This window comes from Melanotaenia boesemani, chromosome 13 (genome assembly GCF_017639745.1).
Source record: "Melanotaenia boesemani isolate fMelBoe1 chromosome 13, fMelBoe1.pri, whole genome shotgun sequence".
In the NCBI taxonomy this organism is placed as follows: Eukaryota; Metazoa; Chordata; class Actinopteri; order Atheriniformes; family Melanotaeniidae; genus Melanotaenia; species Melanotaenia boesemani.
Genome location: NC_055694.1, coordinates 1,997,182 through 2,020,674, shown reverse-complemented (window position 1 = coordinate 2,020,674; position 23,493 = coordinate 1,997,182). Strand labels below are relative to the sequence as shown.

The window sequence follows — 23,493 nt, the reverse complement described above, 5'->3', positions numbered from 1 at the left end:
CTGATGCTTTTTTGCTTTTAATGTTTTTTATTTTGGGGCATTTTATAATTACTTGACTGACAATGTTTTAGTGTATTTATAAATGATTTGCTGTTTTGGTTTTCGGCACTTAGGTCAACAATGTTTTAAGTGCTCTATACTGGAAAAACCCTGATTTTTAGTTTCCTTGAATTCCTATTGAATATGATTGAAAAATCAATTTTTTTATTTTTATTTTTAGTTGTTTTTTTTACTTTTTAATCTGTATGTTGTGTCAGATTCACACGCATTTTTAATATTATAAAGAGTTTCACATCATTTATATTTAAAATAAATCTTTTGATTTGGCTTTATGTTTGCATCTTATACATTAGCAACATCTTGCCTAAACGGTTTAGGTTATTATAAAATATCTAAACTCAAAGAGCAAATAATTTTTAGTTTCAAATCAGTTTTCACCCATCACAGCTCAGCAGAACCAACCGTCATATGATGTTTTTGTGCATTCACATTTTACTTTCTGTTTCACATCAACACAAAGTTAATGGTGTAGAGTTTCCCGACAGCATGCAAGTCGACCACAGGTGTACCAACTCATGCACAATAAACATTATCTGAAAATGTTTCTTTAACAGAAAAGTAAGACAAAGGCTGGTTATGTTAACCAGTTTTAAAATCAAATGGAGAAAAAATCTGAACAAAATCAGAAAGAGGCCTTGGAGAACCCAAAGAGAAAAGCGCCAGTTCAACCCCCCAAGACATTTTTCTATTTATTTCCTCCTGTTTTTTTTTGTTTGTTAGTTTTTTGTTTTTTGTTTTGTTTTGTTTTTGTCATTATTTTATAAACCAGTTTGTAGCAGCTAAACCTTTTAATGACAGTCAGCATGCACACATGATGTTTCCAGGACAGCCTCAGCTGTCAGATTATCAATGATGGAAAATAAATGTTTTAATAGATATAGCAGCATAAAGATCATTTAAAGTATCCATGTCAAGACTTCCCTCTACCCGGTCCACCTTTTCCAGCTTGTCTAGGGGGGGATCCTAAGAAGTTCCCAGGCCAGCCAAAAGATGTAGTCCCTCCAGCGTGTCCTGGGTCTTCCCCGGGGCCTCCTCCCTGTGGGACGTACCCAGAACACCTCACCAGGGAGGCGTCCAGGAGGCATCCTGACCAGATGCCCGAGCCACCTCATCTGGCTCCTCTCAATGTGGAGGAGCAGCGACTCTACTCTGAGCCCCTCCCGGATCACCGACCTCACTGCCGACTAGGAGAAAGCACTACACCCTTTTCCGGCTGAGGACCATGGTCTCGGACTTGGAGGTGCTGATTCTCATCCCGGCCTCTTCACACTCAGCTGTGAATCGCTCCAGTGAGAGCTGAAGATCACGGCCCGATGAAGCCAACAGAACTACATCATCCACAAAGAGCAGAGACCCAATCCTGAGGCCACCGAACCGGATCCCCTCAACACCTCGGCTGCACCTAGAAATTCTGTCCATAAAAGTTATGAACAGAATCGGTGACAAAGGGCAGCCTTGGCGGAGTCCAACCCGCACTGGAAACGATTCTGATTTACTGATTCTGATTCAGCACACCATACTCCCGGAGTACCCAGAAGAGGGGACACAGAACCCCTTTGCTCTTCTCCAAGTACAACTACAAAGCACATGTAGACTGATTGAGCAAACTACCATGTCCTCTCCAAGACCCTGAAGAGGGCGTAGAGCTGGTCCACTGTTCCACGACCGGGACAAAAACCACACTGTTCCTCCTCAATCCGAAGTTCGATTAGCCCCTCCTCTCCAGGACCCTTGAATCACCCTTACCAGGGAGACTGAGAAGTGTGATCCCCCTGAAGTTCCCCGATGTCCACGTGTTGCTGCAGGCGTGTGTCAACAATATTGTAGTGAGTGGGCATGGTGACGTGCCCTGATTACTGGAGTGGGATCACCTGTGGTGGAGGGGAGTGGTGAGAGGTATGAAAAGGAACTGTGTGTGTGTGGCCAGGTGGTTCTGGAGAGTGGAGCTTGGCGTGTGTCAAAGGGGAAACCCCGCCAGGCAAACCGTAAGCGTTCACGGACTTGGACTGTTTGGGAGGGTGCCGATCGCAGCCAGGTAGGGCTCACAGTATTTGTTTCCAAACAAAACTCTCTGCCCATAGATGCTTCACATGAATGGAGTGTGTTGGACATCAGATTTCTATGATGTCACATGTTATTTATTTTATTTTCATTTTACTCAAACTACTTTTTATTTACTTATTTATTCATTTATTTATACATTCAGTCATTTTTAGCTGGAAGGGGGATTGGGCTTGGAGTGTGTATACATGTGTGCGTGTGACTGTGTGAAAGATTTCATTGAGTGTTTTTATTCTTATGTTTTTAAAGAACTTTGTGTTGCCAATGGCATGACAAGCGCTTTATAAATAAAGTTTGATTTGATTTGATGAAGGCAGTGTCAAAAATTTGTATATAAAAAGAATGGCTCACAAAAGAACGGCTCACAGCTGTGAATCGGTTCCCATCGTTCATTTTAGAGAGTCGTTCAAAAGAATCGATTCGTTCGTGAACGTCACAAATCTACCAAAAACAGGAGAGCCAACTCCCGGGTCCCCAGACTTCCTCATCAAAAGACATTTTGGTTGGATTGAGGAGGTTTTCAAATTATTACTTCCACTGACAACATCCTGAGTCAAAGTCAAAAGCCCCCCATCGAATTTCCTCAAAGCTCTCTGGAAGTCATTCTCCATGGCATGTTCAAGCTCCTCCCATGTCCACATTTTTCCCTTAGAGACTGTTAAAGCTGCGCTTTGTTTAAAGGCAAAATAAGTAGCTTTGACACTTAGTGTTTCAAATCAGAACTGCAGTCAAAAGAGAAAAATACGGACAGCGTTTTCGGTTTAGTTAAGCAAAATTCTGGTACTTATCTACTTTGCCAGCTCTGCATCCATCTTGAAATTAGTTTGGTTTCTCAGATTTCCCACCTTTCAAAAGAATTTCCCTGCAAGGGATTAATAAAGTATTTCTGATTCTGATTCTGATTCTCCAACATTGATCCTGGTTTTATTCTGTTTTTGGTCGTTTGCTTTTTTAGCAGGATGCCGAGGCTTTTTAGGTTTTTCTGAAACTGTTTCTGGTCGCTTCTTTTACCAGCTTCCATACCTGCAGGCTGCTGCTCTTTTACCAACATAAAACACCAAACGCTGCCTTTTGTTGCTAGGCAACCTTGAGAAGTTGCATATGATTGCTTAAGGAACCAGGAAGTAGGAAAGAGCAACGCGGTGCACCCAAGTTATTCCGGCATGGATCTCTTATTTTGAAGGAGAAAAACTTAACAAAGACATTGTTGATGTAGGAGACATATTGTTTTTAGGGAAGCTTCCTTTTGTCCCTCACAACAAATGAGAATATTTTAAATGATTTTTACAGAAAAAAAATCCTAATTATTCAGCCTTTAACTTGCCTGTACCCATTAGCTGCCTCTGGAGTCTGACAGGCCGATAAGACTCATCCTCTTCTTGTTACCCTATTGCCTGTTTCATAATCATGAATAAATTATCCTGTATTTACCAAAGTAATAACCATGTTATATCTTTACCAGGCTCTAAGGCTGAACATCCAGACTCATCTGAGGAAAATGAAATGAACGATCTTCATTCCTTATATGCTTAGATGATTAACTCCATCTATCCAGGATACGACAACATGAACCGTTAGATGTAAGCTGACCAGTTTTTAATCCTGTGAAAGTTACAGATATTCCTGCTTCATCAGATAGTACAGATCACTCATTTATCTTTGTTTTATTACTTTAACAAATAGAATAGACCCTCTCATCAGAGACCACACCCAAACACCTCCAAACGTTTATCTTAGCATCTTTAACCACTGAAAAAAAAACTACTCAACTGGAAAGACAAAGAAATTATCAATAAATTAATGAACCATTGGCTGAACTCGTTAACTGATTGTGTAAGTTTAGGGAAACTGACTTATATCTCAAAATAAAAGAAACACTGGTTTCCATCCAGAGCTGATTCCTCTTATAAAAACCGATCATGAATGCTGCATAAATAATGATAAATAACAAAAGAGCTACCAACCTTTAACCTGCCCCTCCTGTTATAGAAAAACAAATTATTAAGAGTCTGGATGAGTGAGGTTTACTGGTAAGTTTACTTATTCTCTTGGTTCGGGTTCGTCGGTTTCAGCCATGACTTTCCAGAGAACCGAATGAGGGGTCCCCCTTTCAAAAACAGAGGCTGAAATTCAGGTTCAGGTCGATCAGACGCTGTCGCTGGGTTCTCCTCGGTCACTCGAGAAAGGAAAATAAATAGAAAAATAAATGATCCTGAGTCTTGATCCTCGTTTTTTTCCATTTTTGGTCGTTTTTAGCAGGATGCCGAGGCTTTTTAGGTTTTTCTGAAACTGTTTCTGGTCGCTTCTTTTACCAGCTTCCATACCTGCAGGCTGCTGCTCTTTTACCAACATAAAACACCAAACGCTGCCTTGTTGTTGTTAGGCAACCGTGGGGAGTCGCATATGATTGGATAAGAAACCAGGAAGTAGGAAAGAGCAACGCGGTGCACCCAAGTTATTCCAGCACGGAACTCTTATTTTGAAGGAGAAAAACTTGATAAAGACGTTGTTGATGTAGGAGACAGATTGTTTTTAGGGAAGCTTCTTTTTATCCCTCCCAACAAATGAGAACATTTAAATTATTTTTAAGGAAAAAATCCTAATTATTCAGCCTTTAAGATTAATAAAGTGAATAATCAAAAGAATAATGAATAACAATGAAACTTCTTCCAGACTCCGGGTCCATCTTTGCTTTTATTATGACTGTTTTGGTTTTGTAGTTTTATTGGGATTTTACTTCATATTTTGTTTTACGTTTTGTCATTGTTTTTATTTGCAATGAAAATAAATAAAATGACATTTTTGTTACTGAGTTCATGTTTTAAAGAAACATTTTACCTTAAAATGTTTGCTATAAAAAAACAAGACTTTTATGTAAGTAAGAGTTCGGAATTTGAGTTGATCTGAAAACTTGTTTTTTTCTTGCCTGCAAAATTTATAGTAAATATGATAGAAGCTTCTTTTAGTTTCTATTCATAAAATTGTAATGTCGAACATTTTGTTGGATCAGTTTCATAAAATGGGAAAAACTTAAATGTCAGACCGTACAAAAAGGTTCAAGCTTAAAAATAAAAACAGATGAAAATTAATTATAATTGTGTATGAACATAATTTATCTCAGTTTATCAGCAACTAACGGAAAATATGATATGTATGTATTTAGTTTATTAATGTTTCTAAAAATGCATAAATTTAGATTTATTGTTTCTTAAAAATAGTTCGAATATACAGCAGTTTGTACGGAGAAGATGAATTTACTATGACAGAAATAGCTGAGCGTTGAACAGTTTTACACAAAAATCTGCTTTTTAAGTTAATAACCTGAAATAAGTTCAAATAATTATACAAAGAAAAAATGTTTAGTTCACAGTCAGATGAGCCAAAACCACAAACATCCTCCAACAGAAGAGAAAATAAATCAATATATTAATATATTAATGTACACAGTCACAAGAGGAACAAAAAGTTGATTTTTTTCTTTTTTTTAAATGAAAGTAAACATTTCCCACAGAAACTTTTCTCCAAAATGTTCATACCAGACCAGAATAAACCCAGGATACAAACCAGGATAAATCTGGGATAAAACCAGGAAAAAACACAGGATAAATCTGGGAAAAAACCAGGAAAAAAACAGGATAAATCTGGGATAAAACCAGGAAAAAAAACTGGATAAATCTGGGATAAAACCAGGAAAAAAAACTGGACAAATCTGGGATAAAACCAGGAAAAAAAACTGGATAAATCTGGGATAAAACACGGGAAAAATTAAGGATAAACCCGAGAAAAAAATGGGATAAAACCAGGACAAATAAATCTTAAATCATAACTGAGCAAGTGCAGTTTATACAGGAACAGTCAACACATCGAACACATGAAAACAGCTTTACAAGCAGAGAACCAATAAAAGGATCAATATTTCTAAGCTAACGTTGGACGTCCACCACTGATTCACACGACTGAATATTAACACCTGATCAGATTTAATTATCATTAAACTCAATGAAACGTTCTTGTTCTGTTGGCTTTTCTACCATTAAAAACTAAGTGAGGCCCCAGTACAGCTCCCTGAGGAACTCCAACATGAAGTAAAGAAGTCCGAGACGTTTTCTCCTTTTCAGTCCATCCAGAAAAACCTGAAAGTTCATTCCTGACTTGTTTATGTGCTTATCGTTGGCATTCAGCGGCTTGATGAACAAAACTAGTTTTCAGAGATGAATCCCTTCTTCACGTTCTGGTCGTCAACAGAGAAAAACTACTAATCTTAATCAAACTCTACGGATGCAGAGATTGGCCATAGTTGACATTATTTTCTTTTTTTATTGTGATGTTGAGGTAACGAGTTAATCCTCTAACTAGGTCGAGTTGTAAAATTACATCAGAATAAAACAAGGTGTTACTCCAGGAAGAGCTGAAAGCTGTTACCACTTCCCACCACTAGAGGGCAGACATCTGCATCTTCCATCCTAATGTTACTTTTAACTCCTAACGTTACTGCAGTCCTTCCACATTTCCTCGACATCACTGAGAAAATAGTCCGATGCTCTTCTGCTCCGACACGTACAAAAATGCCACCGCAGCGATGGAGGGTCTACTTCTGGTGCCTGGATTCGTCTATTAGCCCATTTAAAGGAAGCCATGCTGCGTGACGGACGTGTGATGATCCCCATACATGTACAACAATGGAAACGGGTTAACATGCTGGCTGGTTGCAACCGTTTTAGACCAGATTTCTGCTCCAACTTAATCAGATTTCCCCTTGGACTGAATTTCATGAATCACCTTCAGCTCATTTATCTACACCGTCCAGTTTTTACGCAGCCATCAACACTGCTCTGGATTTATTCCTGTTGGTCGGTTCGTAGAAGCCAGTCGTGTCGTGGATTGTCGCACTTTGCTCTGAAAACACAAACAAATCCAGGAATTTCCCAGGATGCTAATCTTTTACCTGGTATCAGACGGCGAATGCTCCAACCTGAGGATGTCTGTTTAGTATTTTTGTTTGAAATAATCCTGAGAATATTTTTTAAAATCATCTCCACCTTCAGCCTCACTTCGCCTGGAGCTCAGTGATCAGAAATAAGACAATAAAATGCTTTAAGACCAGAAGAGCTTCAACAATTTAGAGTTTTCAACTTGTCTGCAGGTTTGATCAGTTACAGCAGTTCTCAGCACAGCATTTTCATCTATCTACCTACCTACCTATCTATCTACCTACCTACCTACCTACCTACCTACCTATCTATCTATCTATCTATCTATCTATCTATCTATCTATCTATCTATCTATCTATCTATCTATCTATCTACCTACCTACCTACCTACCTACCTACCTATCTATCTATCTATCTATCTATCTAGCCAGTAGCATAAGCTTGTCTCAAAGATTAAGCCATGTCAATGTAAGTAGACACGGCCTGTACAGTGAAACTGTGAATTGACCATTAAATCAGTTATCAATACATTTAGTAATCCTGTTTGTTCTGGAAGCCGGTTCAAAGTGGCCGAGGACAGGAGAATCCCAGGAGGCTACACAGCTCCTACACTCCGCTCTTCTCCTTTATCCAGTTCCGGAATTTGGTAATCCGGGTGTAGACGCCCGGTTTGCCCCGGACGCCGCAGCCTTCACCCCAGCTCACCACGCCCGCCAGGAAGGCCCGCCCACCGGGGTTGGTGACAGTCAGAGGCCCACCAGAGTCGCCCTGCAGGAGTCAGAGAGGAGAGCTGGATTACATTTCAGCCATTTTATCCTCAGATTCAGTCAGAAAACAAACTTACTGTTGGACTGAATAGAAATTTAACCCTTAAACCTCCTACAGACGTTTTCCAGCATTTCTTTCCCGTCCAGAAGGTTTACAATCCAGCCACTAAATGTAGTTTTATTCAGAGACTCTATATTAGGGGTGCCCAAGTCCGCGAGATCTACTATCCTGTAACTTTTAGATGCTTGCCTTCTCCAACACACTTGAATATATATATATATATATATATATATGTACATATATAAACACATTTTTATTTGCATTTTTTTCTTTTAAATCGAGCTTTGATTTTGCACATTTAAACTAATGAATGGCAGATTTTCCTAGCAAGTTGTTCCTAACAACAGCTAATTCAGCATCCATCTTCATCCCATCTCTTCTCTGAGATCTCTCCGGCCAGTGAAAGTCAGCAGTCTGATGTTGACTTGTCACTTTATTCCTATTCCTCTCCACTGCTATAATGTCCTCTTGGGTTTATTTGGTGGATCAGCCAATGGTGCGTGTTTAAAGCGCCCGGTGTGTTGATATCCAGCTGTTAGCTTGTGACGCGGTGTCATACAAGCGAAACCTGGCTAAAAAATGATGCAACATCCCAGTTCAACAACAGCTCCAGGAATGTAAAAAATAAATGTTACTGCACCATCAAAATGAACCATAAACACATACTTTTACAGGTCAGAACATCGCTTTTTTTCTTGGAGATAAAAGTTAAATTAAAATACTGAGGACTATTTTCAGCCATGGATTAACACACATCTGCCCACAGAGTGGTCGGTACCTGACAGGCGTCCACGCCTCCTGTGAGGACTCCAGCACACAGCATCCTGTCGGTGACATCGTCCGTCATCAGACTCTTACACACCGTGCTGTTGACGATCCGAACCGCCGCCTTCTGCAGGACGCTCACTGAGGACCCTGAAACACATCATGAGACCAAACGAAGAACGCTGAGTCTTTTCAAACTGCTACCGGATCCACAAAATAAAAACAGGGTCAGCGAATAAATCTGATGGTCAACAAAGAGATTTATTCTATTCTACAGTCATTGGGGCGAATGAAGCAACTTACATCTGAGAGTAAACAAAGTCTTTATAAAGATTTACAAAAGTCTGCAGGAGGAACCGATGTACAAGCCTGAATCAGAAATAGTTCAACAGCTGGTTGAAGTGGTGATCTGGTATCAAAGATCAGCTTCCAAGAAAGAGAGGCGGATCAAAGATATTCAGAGAATCAGTGTCCTGTGATGGTACGGGGTAGGGCTGCAACAATTAGGCTACGTTGTCGACAGTAGTTGACAATAAAAATAGTCGACAACGAATTTAGCCGTCGACTATTGTCGGCAAAAAAAAAGAAAAAGAAAAAAAAAGAAAGAAAGAAACTACAGAGTGAGATATTGTCTTCTAATCCTATCTCTGCTGAGAGTTGCACAATGCACATGCGCAAAGAGGGGAAAAACAAAGAGTGAGACGTCGCCTTCTTTTTTTTTATCTCTGCTGAGAGTTGCACATGCGCCATAAAGTCCGCCAGGGGAAAAACATGGTGTCGGACCAGGGAGGAAAACCGCGGCGGAGATCGTTAAACGTCTGGGATAACTTCACGTTAAACTTACAAAATAAATTAAATACATGTGAGATTTGTAAAGCGGACCTTGTGTACCACGGAAGTACGTCTGCAACGCTCGAATATTTAAAGTGGAGACACGTCGGACTTACTTAACAACCTCATGCAAGATTTCAAAGCTGAAAGTGAAATAAGATCCATTTAATAATCATGAGATACATAATCCGATTGGTCGACTAGTTGTTTTAATAGTCGGTGACTAATCGACCATCAGAATAGTCATTATTTGCAGCCCAAGTACGGGGTGGGATCAGGGTTTTGTGATGGTACGGGGTCGGATCAGAGTTCTATGATGGTACGGGGTCGGATCAGGGTCTTGTGATGGTACGGGGCCGGATCAGGGTTCTATGATGGTACGGGGCTGGATCAAGGTTCTATGATGGTACAGGGTCGGATCAGGGTTCTATGATGGTATGGGATCGGATCAGGGTTCTATGATGGTACAGGGCTGGATCAGGGTTCTGTGACGGTACGGGGTCGGATCAGGGTTCTGTGATGGTACGGGGTCAGATCAGGGTTCTATGATGGTATGGGGTCGGATCAGGGTTCTATGATGGTACAGGGCTGGATCAGGGTTCTGTGATGGTACGGGGTCGGATCAGGGTCTTGTGATGGTACGGGGTCGGATCAGGGTTCTATGATGGTACGGGGTCGGATCAGGGTTCTATGATGGTACGGGTCGGATCAGGGTCTTGAGATGGTACGGGGTCGGATCAGGGTTCTGTGATGGTACGGGGTCGGATCAGGGTTCTGTGACGGTACGGGGCTGGATCAGGGTTCTATGATGGTACGGGGTCGGATCAGGGTCTTGTGATGGTACGGGGTCGGATCAGGGTCTTGTGATGGTACGGGGTCGGATCAGGGTCTTGTGATGGTACGGGGTCGGATCAAAGCTCTGCAGAATTAATCCTTTACAGCAACATCGGAGGTCTGCATACATCGACATGGTTCTCTTCCTTCTAAAAACATGAACTACATCACTTCCTGTGTCTTAGACTGATGCGGCTGCTCTGCACGGCCTCACCTCCCTCTGTGGTGGCGCCCCAGCCGGTGATCCACGCCTCCTGGCCCGAGGGGAAGTCATAGGTGGGGGAGGGCAGGCAGATGGGCCAGATATGCTGGTTGAGGGCGACGCTGGCGTCGAGCTCCATCAGGGCGATGTCGTTGTCATAGGTACGAGGTTCGTAGTCCTCGTGGGCGATGATTTTTATCACTTTCCTGCTCACTGTCCACTCATTGGTCTGACCCTGCACATGCAACCCCAGGAAGACCTGCCATTGGTCAGTCTGGGAGAATCTGGATCAACACAGTAAAGTCAGATTTTACTGATTTTTACTGACAAGAAACTTTATTAATGTTAATATTAAAACAAAAAAGTCTCTGCATCTAAAGAATATGCAGACAGTCCTGATCCAGAGTCCTGATCCAGAGTCCTGAGCCAGTCCTCACATCTTCTTCTCTGACTTTGTGATCTTTTTAGCGCCTCTGGAGTTCAGTTGTTTTTAGCTTTATATTTCAGCTTTAAACCAGTTTACCTCCCTTGTTTTTTCATTCTTTTCATCACAAACACACACGTGTAGTTTTAGTTATTTTTTTACTCTGACCTCTTAATCTTATATTAACACACTGGACCAAAAATCTAGACCTTTAAACTAGATTAAACTAGATTTTTAGGTTCTTTGTTCCAAATTCTTTAGTTTCATCTGTAAAACCAGCAAAGATGAGACAGTCTTACAGAAAACAGGATTTCAGCAGCAACAAGGTGCAAACAGCTGGTAGCTGGAAACCTGGCATATCTCAGCTTGGAGGCTGAAACTGGACACGTGGAGGACAAAAGATGAAGAGTCAGGACTAAAAACCATCTACAGCAGATGAACAGAATCTAAAATCCAGCAAGGACTTGAACCAGGACCTGAGAGATGCATCTGGACCTTCAGCTGATCCATCGACTGTTGGCCGAAGCCTCATAAGAAATCATCTCCATGGAAACATGGCTGTCAAGAAGCCTTTCTTAAGGAAGGAAAACAGGTAGAAATGGCTGAGGTAGGTCACATGACACAAGAACTGGACTGAGGATCAGTGGAAACAGGTCTGATGAAGGAATGGATGCTCCCTAGAACCTGGACCTTAACACGTCTGATGGAGGGATGGATCCCAGAACCCAGACGTCAGCATTACTGAAGCAGTGTGGGATCATCTGAACAGAGAACAGAACAAAAGACAGAAACATCCAAAGAAGAGTTTTGGAAAGTCCTTCAAGGATCCTGGAGAACTATTCCTGAAAACTATCTTGAGGATTGGTGGTAGTTTAGATTTCAGCTATTAATCATGTGACCTAGGACCCTTATCAAAATTCAGCATCATTATTAATGACAAACTTTAAATAAAGGCACCACTGGAGGAAACTGGAAACTAATGTCTAAATATCAGTATTGGTCTCAAAGGTCTGTTAGTCTGTTCATGTCAATCATTCCAGCTTTAGAAGGTCCTTCAAGAAGCCTGGAGAACTGTTTCTACCAGGGTTCAGACGGAAGAAGAATAAAGCTACTCAGACCTAACATTTACCTTCAAGATCCTTAGAACTGGACTGATTTCCTGTTGTCATGGAGACGTGAAGAAATGATGGATCAGGAGTTTGGAACAGAACTGTGTGGCTCCTAAAACTGTCATGACCATATTGATCCCAGTAACTCCAACATTGGAACCAAACTGCTGATTTTGTTAATAAAAGGGACACAAAGTGGAAAACTGGGAAATTCATTCAGGAACGTAACATGTCAGTGTTGAAACTGATCGGGCTCGTACTTGTCCTGGACACAGTGAGCGGCAGTCAGCAGCCAGCGGGCGTTCAACACTGATGCTCCACATACGTGTCCAAAACCGGTGGCGTGGAGGCTGACCTGCCATGGCCACTCCCCCTCCCGCGAGATCTCCCCGCCCACAATCCGGCTGCTCTGGAATGGTCTGATCCCACACGCTGAAAACGCACACATAGGTTACCACACGCCCTGCGTCGGCTCTGACCATGTGTCCGCGTGTTGCAAACATACAGCAGTCGGCCTCATCGGACCCGTCCTCACAGTCGCTCACATCATCACACTCGGGGTTCTGTTTGCTGATGCAGCTTCCGGTTCCACAGCTGAAGGTGAACTCGGAGCACGGCAGCGGCAGGGCTAAACAACAGAAACACAACATAAACACACACATTTCCACTGAAACACACACTTGTAAGTAAGTGGTTGTTAACATATTCTAAACTCTGATACACAACCCAAAGAAACAGATAAATACCAGAGAAATGTGGCTAGCCCTGGCTAGCTCTCCGGTTAGCTCTTTAGCTCGCTCTCCGGTTAGCTCTCTGGCTAGCTCTCCGGTTAGCTCTTTAGCTCGCTCTCTGGTTAGCTCTCTGGCTAGCTCTCCGGTTAGCTCTCCGGTTAGCTCTCTAGGAAGCTCCACTCCATTAGGTCAACGTTCTAGTACCAGATTGGACCCTGTTTTTACTTCAGAACCTTAATTTTTGGAAGCTTAGAGTCAAGAGGTTGTAGGTAATTTGAGCTTTGTGACATGGTGCATTATCCTGCTGGAAGTAGCATCAGAAGATGCTCCACTGTGGTCATAAAGGGATGGACATGGTCAGCAACAATACTCAGGTAGGCTGTGCTGGTTAAACCAGGCCACGCTGGTACTAAGGGGCCCAAAAACCTTCACATTTCAGCATCAAATGTTTCCTCTGGGACTCAAATATTGATGCTTTAATCTGTTTTTATTCAAGAAAGGTCAAACACTAAATGTCTCAATTAACTTTAAGTTTCTGATGTTATATAAAGAGACTAAAACCAAAGAATCTGATTTATTCCTTTCCTTTAGTTGTAGAATGTTTCTTACATTTCAGACACCGGGACTCATCAGATCCATCGCCGCAGTCGTTTTGTCCGTTACACTTCAGATTCTCTGAGATACAGCGACCGTTTCTACAGGAAAACTGAGTGCCTGAGCATTTACCTGCAAAACAGAGGAAAAGACTCCAGCTGAGAGTCTTCACAGAGATTTCAGACTTGCTTGTTTGTGCAGAAACACAGTTAAACTCAGTAAACTACCAGAGGAACTCACCACAGTTTTCTTCATCAGTGTTGTCACCACAGTCGTCCATGCCATCACACCTCCAGATCCCCGGTTTACAGAGTCCGTTTTTACACTTCACCTGAGACTCCTTACACTCTGAGAACACAGAAACATGTTGGTCAGGCCCATGCAGGGAAAGATCATCCCCAACATCATCATCATCATCAGGACTTTTCCCCTAAACTCAGACTGAGGTTGCTGAGAACCTCAGGAAGACCCTCTAGATATGGAGATCCTCTGGATGTCTTACCTTGGCTTCAGTGAGGAGCTTTGGAGTTCTTTTAGACCAGGATATGTCCTTTCCATCTAATATAGAAAAGGTTTCTACGACCACTTTATGTCACTGATTAGACGAAGAATGGACAGACCCGTCTTTCCTGTCCTCACAACCCTCAACCGGTCCAGGAAGATGGCCATTCTTCCTGGTTCTGGTCCTGATGGAGGTTTTCCTTCCCGGTTCTGGTTCCGATGCAGGTTTTTCTTCCTGGTTCTGGTCCTGATGGAGGTTTTCCTTCCCGGTTCTGGTTCCGATACAGGTTTTCCTTCCTGGTTCTGGTTCCGATGCAGGTTTTTCTTCCTGGTTCTGGTCCTGATGGAGGCTTTCCTTCTCGGTTCTGGTTCTGATGCAGGTTTTCCTTCTTGGTTCTGGTTCTGATGCAGGTTTTTTTTCCCAGTTCTGGTCCTGATGGAGGTTTTCCTTCCCGGTTCTGGTTCCGATACAGGTTTTCCTTCCTGGTTCTGGTTCCGATGCAGGTTTTTCTTCCCGGTTCTGGTTCCGATGCAGGTTTTTCTTCCCGGTTCTGGTCCTGATGCAGGTTTTCCTTCCCAGTTCTGGTTCTGATGCAGGTTTTCCTTCCCGGTTCTGGTTCTGATGCAGGTTTTCTTTGCCAGTTCTGGTCCTGATGCAGGTTTTCCTTCTCGGTTCTGGTTCTGATGCAGGTTTTCCTTCCCGGTTCTGGTTCTGATGCATGTTTTCTTTGCCGGTTCTGGTCCTGATGCAGGTTTTCCTTCCCGGTTCTGGTTCTGATGGTGGCTTTCCTTCCCGGTTCTGGTTCTGATGCAGGTTTTCTTTGCCGGTTCTGGTCCTGATGCAGGTTTTCCTTCCCGGTTCTGGTTCTGATGCAGGTTTTCCTTCTCGGTTCTGGTTCTGATGCAGGTTTTCCTTCTCGGTTCTTGTCCTGATGCAGGTTTTCCTTCCCGGTTCTGGTTCTGATGGGGGTTTTGTTGGCTCGGTAAATATTTTATGAACTGCTTTTTGTGAACCAAGTTATAACAAACCGCACTAAAGCGAATCAGACTTTTTCTGTAAAAGTGTTTCCGTCATGAATGGATGTGTAAATAAAGCTGAGCTGAATCATCACAGATGATGCGACTTACTGCAGTTGTGCTCATCGCTGCGGTCGTCACAGTCGCTCCAGCCGTCACACTGCAGAGTGGTGTTGATGCACATGTTGTTCCTACACTGGAATTTCCCCGGACAGGCTGCTCGACACACAGCACACTCCGTCTGAGACACGTCAAGCTTACAGCCGGCTTTAAGATGCCAGAAAACTAAATTCTGCCTTACGGTTGGTCGGGACAAAAGCTTCATACTGGGCGGTGAAACCCAGGTCCACGTAGGACGCGTTTGATTCAAACTTGATGGTCATCTTGTTGCTTTCGCTGGTGATTACTGTGTTTTTTAACTTCCTGCCACACAACCTGCAACACAGGAAGAGCTGTCAGGCCACAGGTGTTGTGCCATAAAGTGATCGTCTGCCAGAAACTGTTTAGGTACTAGTACGATACTAGATGGTCAGTCATCTGTACTTATAACTCTAGAATTAAAGCAGGCCACTTTCATGAAGATGCTGCAAATGTACTATAATCAATTAAAAAAGCTGTGATCTGTGGAAATGAAACTTTGTAAATCAACACATAAATCAAACTAGTTGGACTTTACATTCTAAAAATGATCAAGAATAAGGCAAACACATGAAGCCCAAACAGTGAAGCAACGTGCATGAATAACAACAGCAGCTGTAATTAATCTGTGTTATGTCAGAGAAACAGCCGCAGACCAGAGCGAAAGCTGAGCCGTTAACAGGCCGTCTCCTCCGTTTCTGCCAGATATTCACTTTATGGCACAACACCGGAAACCGTGCAACGTTCCGCGGTGTTTGGAACGCAAACTTTTAATTAATTAATTAATTGTAATTAACATGTTAAAGTCCCGCCCCCTAGTCCAAATCAAAATGACCAAATAAGTAATTATTCAAATCATAATCTTTTTAATTTGTAATTTCGTTGCATTTCTTGTTGCAATGACAATAAATTTCTAATCTAATTTTTTTTTTTTTCAAAACAGGGCTTTAACTCTAATGACCCAAAAGGGTCAGAAAACAAGACATTTGTAATTATTCAAATGTAGTTATCATTTTTCATTTTAAAAAGAAAAAAACTTTTAATATTCAATTTCAAAATAGAAATTACATTAAAATTTTACAATTAAAATGTTAAAAATTGAAAATGTGATTAACAAAATGTAATTTGAAATAAAATTAATGCATCAAAATCAAAACACATGCAGAATTTCCCAACTTGAATTAATAAATCAGGTTTATTACTTTTTTTTGCCATTAAGACAAATTTTTAAATTAAATCTGGAGTCACCCGAAATGTATTATAAGGAAAAAAATTCTCTATCTTATAATATTTTATTATATTTTCTTTTCATAAGAGCTAACATTATGTCATCAAACTGGCATTTAAAGGGTAAAATGACTGGAATACTTCTATTTGGTTGTTTTCATTAGGGCTAAATTTAATTAAAAGATTTGAGCTAAAAGAATCTAAAATACTTGAATCTGTATTGTTCTGGTAGCTTCGTCCTCTACTTTCATCCAGAAAACGAAGAGACCTTCGAGGGTTAACTGTGCTGGAACGTAAAACACACAGAAAACAACCAAAACAAAGAAAAGTGCTGTTTTCTCACCGATTCCCGTCGACTTCAACGTAATCACCGACACATTCGCTACCCGGAGACCCCACAGAAAACTCGTGGAACTGAACCTTCACAAACTTCTCCGCCGAGACCTGAAAAAGAAAAATGGAGGAGGTGGAGTTACGAAACGTGAATCCATCAGCAGTCGGGCTGCGATGATGGACAGATCTGAAAAGGAAAAGAAATTAAACAGTTAATTCTGAGACTTGTAGTTTCTTCTCTTTGTGAGTTTTAGGTCACCAGTAAGGTAGAACGGAGGGGGGATCCCAAGTCTAGAGTTCAGCCTGGCTCGACCCAGGACCAGATTGGTCCATTTATCTCCACAAAGGAGCTATTGTTTTATTAAAAACAAACTCCAACCATTTCTGACAGGTCAGTTCTGACCTCATTCTGACCCCGTTCTGACCTCATTCTGACCCCGCTCTGACCTCGTTCTGACCCCGCTCTGACCTCGCTCTGACCCCGCTCTGACCTCGCTCTGACCCCGCTCTGACCTCATTCTGACCCCGCTCTGACCTCATTCTGACCCCGTTCTGACCTCATTCTGACCCCGCTCTGACCTCGCTCTGACCCCGCTCTGACCTCGCTCTGACCCCGTTCTGACCTCATTCTGACCCCGCTCTGACCTCGCTCTGACCCCGTTCTGACCTCATTCTGACCCCGCTCTGACCTCATTCTGACCTCGCTCTGACCCCGCTCTGACCCCGTTCTGACCTCATTCTGACCCCGCTCTGACCTCATTCTGACCCCGTTCTGACCTCATTCTGACCCCGCTCTGACCTCATTCTGACCCCGTTCTGACCCCGTTCTGACCTCCTTCTGACCCCGTTCTGACCTCATTCTGACCCCGCTCCGACCTCATTCTGACCCCGTTCTGACCCCGTTCTGACCCCGCTCTGACCTCATTCTGACCCCGCTCTGACCTCATTCTGACCCCGTTCTGACCTCATTCTGACCCCGTTCTGACCTCATTCTGACCCCGTTCTGACCTCATTCTGACCCCGCTCTGACCCCGTTCTGACCCCGTTCTGACCTCATTCTCACCCTGCTCTGACCTCATTCTGACCTCGCTCTGACCCCGTTCTGACCTCATTCTGACCCCGTTCTGACCCTGCTCTGATCCCATGCGGTGAGGACCATATTTCACATCCAATATGGTCCTCACCACATGGGAATCATGTACTTTTGCACATGTGGTTCACATGTGTTTTTCTGAGTAGGGGAGTGTCGTGGTGGACATCCTCAGACAGGCTTTTCCTGTTCCTCTGATTGGAATTCCTGATGAAATGTTGGAATAATGTGGACTTACCTCGATGGTCCACACACATGAGGTTCGTGGAGGGTAGTTTTCAGGATAGAAGGGTGAAGAGAAGGAGCCTTTATCTCCCCTCAGCGCTCCTCCACACCCTGAAGAACAAACACAGTTAACGCCGAAGTCTTAGATCCTCCAGACATACAGGAAGTTTAAAGCACATGAAACAAACGAGGTATTTAACACAGTAAAAACAGGTTCCTAGGTCCTCCTTCTTACACCTACATATTATTCCCAAAATGAGGAGCATCCTGTCTGAGTGATAACATGGAAAACTAGTCCATGGATTTCTTTCTTCCAGATTAGATGAAGGAAATAAATCTTATAGCCTGATCCCTCCTTTAGTCCTGCTGCTATGAAGTTTACTTCATGGGTTTAGATTAACGGGTCAGTAGAACAGAAAGAGAGATCTCAGCTTTTCTTGAGCAGTTTGCATTAAAATAAATTCAATCACACTATATCAATATTTTATCATCAGACAAATAAAAACAAATCAAATCAAGAGGAAACTGCTTCGGTTCACTCTGGTGTCAGAAATAAACGTTCACCAGTTCATCTTATTATGACTTTCACAGGAAAATCCAGTGAACAGAAAAGATAAAAATGAAATCTTCGGAGTGGAAATCAAACCGTGAAGCTCACCTCCATCATTCAGGGGAAGCTGCGAGTAGAAAGCTCTGAATCCGGGGAAGTTCTTCTCCTTGTTGGTGACCAGCGTCAGCAGCATGACGTTCCCGGACGACAGGAAGGACAAGGAGTTGAAAGGATATCCACACTGTCTGCAGAGGGACAGACGAACAGGTGGTTTCCATGGAGACGAATTAACCAAGATTCAGACCATCTCACCTGACCGATACCTGGGACTGTCTGAGGAGCTCATTTCAAAACAACATTTTTGTATCTCTTGAAACCCGAGAAAACAAGTTTCTGTAAATCTTTCCAAAATGAACTGATTATATTTATGTGACATCGAATCCTCCTGAGAGGTAAACAGGAAGTGGTGGTCGACCAGAGAGAGTGGGAACATGGGTTGTTTTTGGTGGTTTCAATGATTCAGATCATGGTGGAAGCTCCTTCACGGTTCCTCATGAAGTCAGATAAAGGAGAGCGATCCAATGGGTTGTCTGGATTGTGGTTGCTAAGCAACAACAGGTGAGTTGAGCTACTTTTAACTTGAACTAATGTTTTAGTTTTATCCTTCAAGATGTCCTAATAACCTTTCTGATGAAGACAACAGACTGGAAGAAGCTAGGATTTTCTTCTTCTATCATAGATGATTACATCAAAGAGAAAGATGTTGCTGTTACTTTATTTTTTCTTCTTAATGCACAGAATGAAGTAATTATTATTAGGCAGCCTGTTTTCAAGTTCATTCAGACTCAAATGTTCCAACAGCCGGACACCTTGTCTTACTTTTTAAAAAGGGGGGGTGTCAGGTCATCGAACACCAATGTATGTTATCTTGAAGGTCGTGGCTTAAAAAGCTTTGGTTTCATTCTGGTTTTACTGGTTTTTCAACACCGTTTATAAACTGGTTTGTATTTTAACGTCTGGCCTGTGGACAGAAGATGGAATGGAGGCGTCGTCTTAAATCAGAAACGCGATCCGGTCACAACGACGCGTCCGTTGACCCCAGAGGGCTGAATAAATCGCTTCTTGTTCTTCTTCTTCCAGCACAGCCTCTCTGCAGCACGCCGATGTGGGGGCGCACACTCCACTAAAATGACATGGGAATGAGCTGCAGTTTGGAAAACTGGTTGGAGCCAGTTTTTTCCGCCTTTCACTTGTACATCCTAACAGATTCACTCGGAGAGCCTGTTCGCTTCATCCAGAGCGAAAGCCGGCTTCACAACGACCACAAGGAACCCACTGAAAAGAAATATGTGCTGATCAATCTCCGGAAAGGGCGGACACAAGCTGAGCTGCTTTCAGCGCCACGTCTGTGAAATCTTGTGTCAAACAACTGGCGGCGATGACTGATTCCCAACGTGCTGCCAACATCAGATCAGACCGGGTGATAGTTCAGGTACCGATCACCTCTCTTCTCATAGGAAATTAGGAAACAGCCGCTTCTCACCTCATTTTCTCTCCCTCTAATTTATTTCCTTTCTTTCTTTGGTAAGACGTGACTTTTTCCTTCCTCCTGTGGCTGTCCGATCATTCCAAACATCAGCTATGTAATGAGTGAGAGAGGCTTAAGAGAACATCTGTTACCGTTAATGGATAATTCAGAGCTTATCTAAGCTTGTATTTCCATAAAGCTGTTTTATTTGACATATCAGTCTAAGATAACTGTTACTGTTACCTAGATCACCTCATCCCTCACAAATAAAACATATTTCTTCTAATGCAGCGTTTTGTCACCAACTGAAAAGAGTCAGAAAACGGACTCGACCAGAGAAATGAAGCAAGCTCGAGTCTCACTCTGTCAGAGCGCGGGGCTCCATAGGAGCCAGCGAATCGTAGATCTTGATGAAGTCGTGCTGACAGTCGTCTTCCAGGATCAGGGTGTGGAAGCTGAGCCGGATTCTGTGCTGCGGGTCGGCTCGAAGCCGCCACTGCCGGTAGATGTTTGGAGGATACGAAGTGTCTGGAAACCCTGGAGATTGGATGAGGCCCTCCTTCCTGACGTGGATGTTGGTCAAGTCTCTGTCTAAAAGTATGAAAGGATGTCAGAGGAATGAAATATTTTAATCAGTCTCGTTTTATGCAGATGATGCACACAAACATTTTAATGTGATGCAACCACACAGACAAAGTTCTCACCAGATATCGAGGTCTTGGTCAATCGAGGATCCAGAGCTGAAAACAAGACAGAAGGATTTACTCAGCTCAGATTTGGGAAGAGGAGGATTCTGTCTGGATCCTCACGGTGGTTCTAAGGTAAATGTGTGGATATCCCTGGATCCTCCTGACTCTGACCATTGATAGAGATGTCCCTCATCATCATCATCATTATTGACCGATGGCTTTTACCTGCATAACACCTCTATTAAAACACCTGGAAACCTGCTCAGGTTCACTTTTACCTTCTACTGTACCACAGTTACTCCTCAGATATTACTTTACTCATTCCTAAGACTATGAGCCCAGCGTATCAAGATGGTTTTTGATCAGGTGGATCTTTTTATCAGTAGCCATTATCAGTTTCTGTTTTGCTTGAATTTATCTGAAGGTAATTTTAAGAGAGCCAGTTTTTGATGTAAGACATCAAAAACATTCCAGGAGCACCAACAAAAAGTGAAACTCTGACTTATTGAGAGAACAATACAACTGAATATCATCAGCATAAAAATGATAAGACACATTTTTAAACCACAAATCAGATGACCAAAGGGAATCAGGTACAAAATAAATAAATATATAAAAAACAGGACCAAGAACAGAAGCCTGTGCAGCGCCACAAGACAGGTTGGAGACATCAGACATTACATTGTTGATAACAACATTAAAGGTTCTTCCTTTTATATATGAGGAAAACCACTGGAGGACAGATCCATAAAACCTCATCTCTGATCGAATCAAAAGCAGGTATTAAATCCAGTAAAACCAAAACTGTTTAAGGACCAGAGTCCGCAAACATCATCACATCACTGGAAACTTCACTAGAGCCGTTTCAGTGGAGCATTTTCCAAAAATCCGATTGAAAATGATCATTACTTCACTCATTCCAAGATGAACTGGGCTGCTTTTCTCTGGTTTTCAATGAAAGTAATGTGGTTTTCTTTTAGGAAGAGATAACGTTTAGATTTCCTACTGTGTTCCAAGTGAATTTACCCTCACACAGTAACTTATCTTAAATCTGACCCATCTGTAGTAATCTCACATGTCTCAGCTTTCTGTAGAGACCAGTTTTATACATACAGCCGTGGTAGTTGTGAAGACACTTTATTTTGGGGATGTCATTTCAGACAGGAGGCAGAAAATAGACCTTGTGATGAAGAGATGAACCTTTTTCATTCATTTCATTCATCCTAATGGCATAAAATGGCATCAAAGTTGGAGCTGAGTTTCATGAAGTTGGAAAGAAAGGATGGAAAATGGTCAAACCTCCAGACGTGACGCTGCTGACGTCCAGAAGGTCTTTGGGTTTCAGCAGTAGTCGTCCCTGTCGGCCCTGCTGACTTTCCTCTGGCGGCTCCAGGGACTCGATGGCTTCATCCAGCGAGGTCTGCTGGGGGACGGGAACTTCGAACTCTGACTCATAATATGCCATGATGCCGTCGCTGCCATCTCCCTCACTGAAGCAACACACACAGATCCAGACTTTATTCTGAGAGAAAACAGTAGCTGGCTGGACCCTGTCTGAAACTCAAACCAACGCCTCTAAAACTGGCTTCATGTTGGAGCAGGAAGTGGGTGGGAGTGTACCTGAAGGCCTGGACCGTGGAGCCTCGGAAGTATTTGGACAACACCAGGTTTTTGGAGTATATCAGATGGAGCTGAAAGAGAAAAGGTCACATCTCATTAGCTCACTTCCCCCATCACAACCACAGTGAGGTGAACTCCCATGATGCTCCGGGGCTGTTGGGTCTCACCTGCTGGTTGACCAGATCAGCCAGTTTCTTGAACTGATGACTGCTGGGATCCTCGTGCTCGGCCAAGAAGGCCTGGTTACTGATCCCCAAGGAGCCGATGTAAAGTTTCTTCACCCTGACGTCGCTGCGCACTGATGGGATGGACAGTTAAAAAACTTTATGTACAGCTGAAGGTTGAAGATGTTACAGCAGCTCCAACACAAAGAAACACTCACCAATCACACAGGAAGTCTGTTTCTAGCTTTTTATTCAGTTAAAGAACAAAGAACAAAGTCTGGAGTCACAAATAAACATCAGTGTGCTGAAACACATGAAGGTGACAGGGCAGCTGCTTCCACAGCTCTGGGGAAGAGGCCGTCTCTGAATCTGTCTGTCTGGTTTTATTGTTCCTGTCCAGCTTTCCTGATGGAAGCGGAACAAACAAGCATTGCCCAAGTGGGTGGGGTTGGCTGCAATACATCTGGACCTCTTCTGGACTCTGACAGGTGAGGTCTTTCAAAACCAGAAACCATGATGAACAGCGAAGTACAATCACTCCTGAAGAGATGCAACACTGCTTTCAAGGGACAAGTATTGGCCCCTGTACAGTTCGGCCCTCCAAAGAGGCATCAGGGTGGCCAAGGCAGCCTACAAGAGGAAGAGTGAGGACTACTTCGCTGAGAATGACCTCAGGAGGATGTGGCAGGGATCAAATAAAAAAACCAACTACAGAAACCGTAGTCAGGTGACTACTAGGACTGATGCCTTGCTGACACCAGAGTTGTTTTCAGCGACGATGACGATGATGAATTTATTTTGTTGGCAAACCTTTTTTTTCATGACGATAACGAGACGGTGACGAGCTTAAAATGGCTCTGATGACGAAAATATGACGAGACGTTGGTAAGATTTTGTTGACGAGACGAAAATGTTCAAGGGCTGATTGTTCGACATTAAAAACACGACATTTCTGCCTGTTCTGAGCTCAATCTGTCAATCACAATGCTGCTGCACCTTGGCCACGCCCACCAGCAGACCTGCAGCACAGACAGACGAGC

At 42.8% G+C, this 23,493-nt stretch overlaps 1 protein-coding gene across 2 annotated transcripts in view; it reads right to left on the bottom strand.

Moving 5' to 3' along the window:
* Positions 1-5,269: 5,269 nt before the first annotated feature.
* The window catches only part of LOC121652324 (suppressor of tumorigenicity 14 protein homolog), a 35,598-nt gene continuing 17,374 nt past the window's right edge, over positions 5,270-23,493 (bottom strand). For both annotated transcript variants that reach the window (XM_042005049.1, XM_042005050.1), the window contains 17 exons: positions 22,457-22,587; positions 22,290-22,360; positions 21,969-22,159; positions 20,685-20,720; positions 20,343-20,571; positions 18,561-18,697; positions 17,916-18,013; positions 16,598-16,698; positions 15,191-15,324; positions 15,001-15,105; positions 13,612-13,719; positions 13,387-13,503; positions 12,552-12,674; positions 12,307-12,478; positions 10,526-10,797; positions 8,660-8,796; positions 5,270-7,821 (listed from right to left, as the gene is read on the bottom strand). In XM_042005049.1, the coding sequence (XP_041860983.1) occupies positions 7,660-7,821; positions 8,660-8,796; positions 10,526-10,797; positions 12,307-12,478; positions 12,552-12,674; positions 13,387-13,503; positions 13,612-13,719; positions 15,001-15,105; positions 15,191-15,324; positions 16,598-16,698; positions 17,916-18,013; positions 18,561-18,697; positions 20,343-20,571; positions 20,685-20,720; positions 21,969-22,159; positions 22,290-22,360; positions 22,457-22,587 (2,324 nt within the window). In that variant the 3' untranslated portion in view covers positions 5,270-7,659. The remainder of the gene's footprint in view (positions 7,822-8,659; positions 8,797-10,525; positions 10,798-12,306; positions 12,479-12,551; positions 12,675-13,386; positions 13,504-13,611; positions 13,720-15,000; positions 15,106-15,190; positions 15,325-16,597; positions 16,699-17,915; positions 18,014-18,560; positions 18,698-20,342; positions 20,572-20,684; positions 20,721-21,968; positions 22,160-22,289; positions 22,361-22,456; positions 22,588-23,493) is intronic.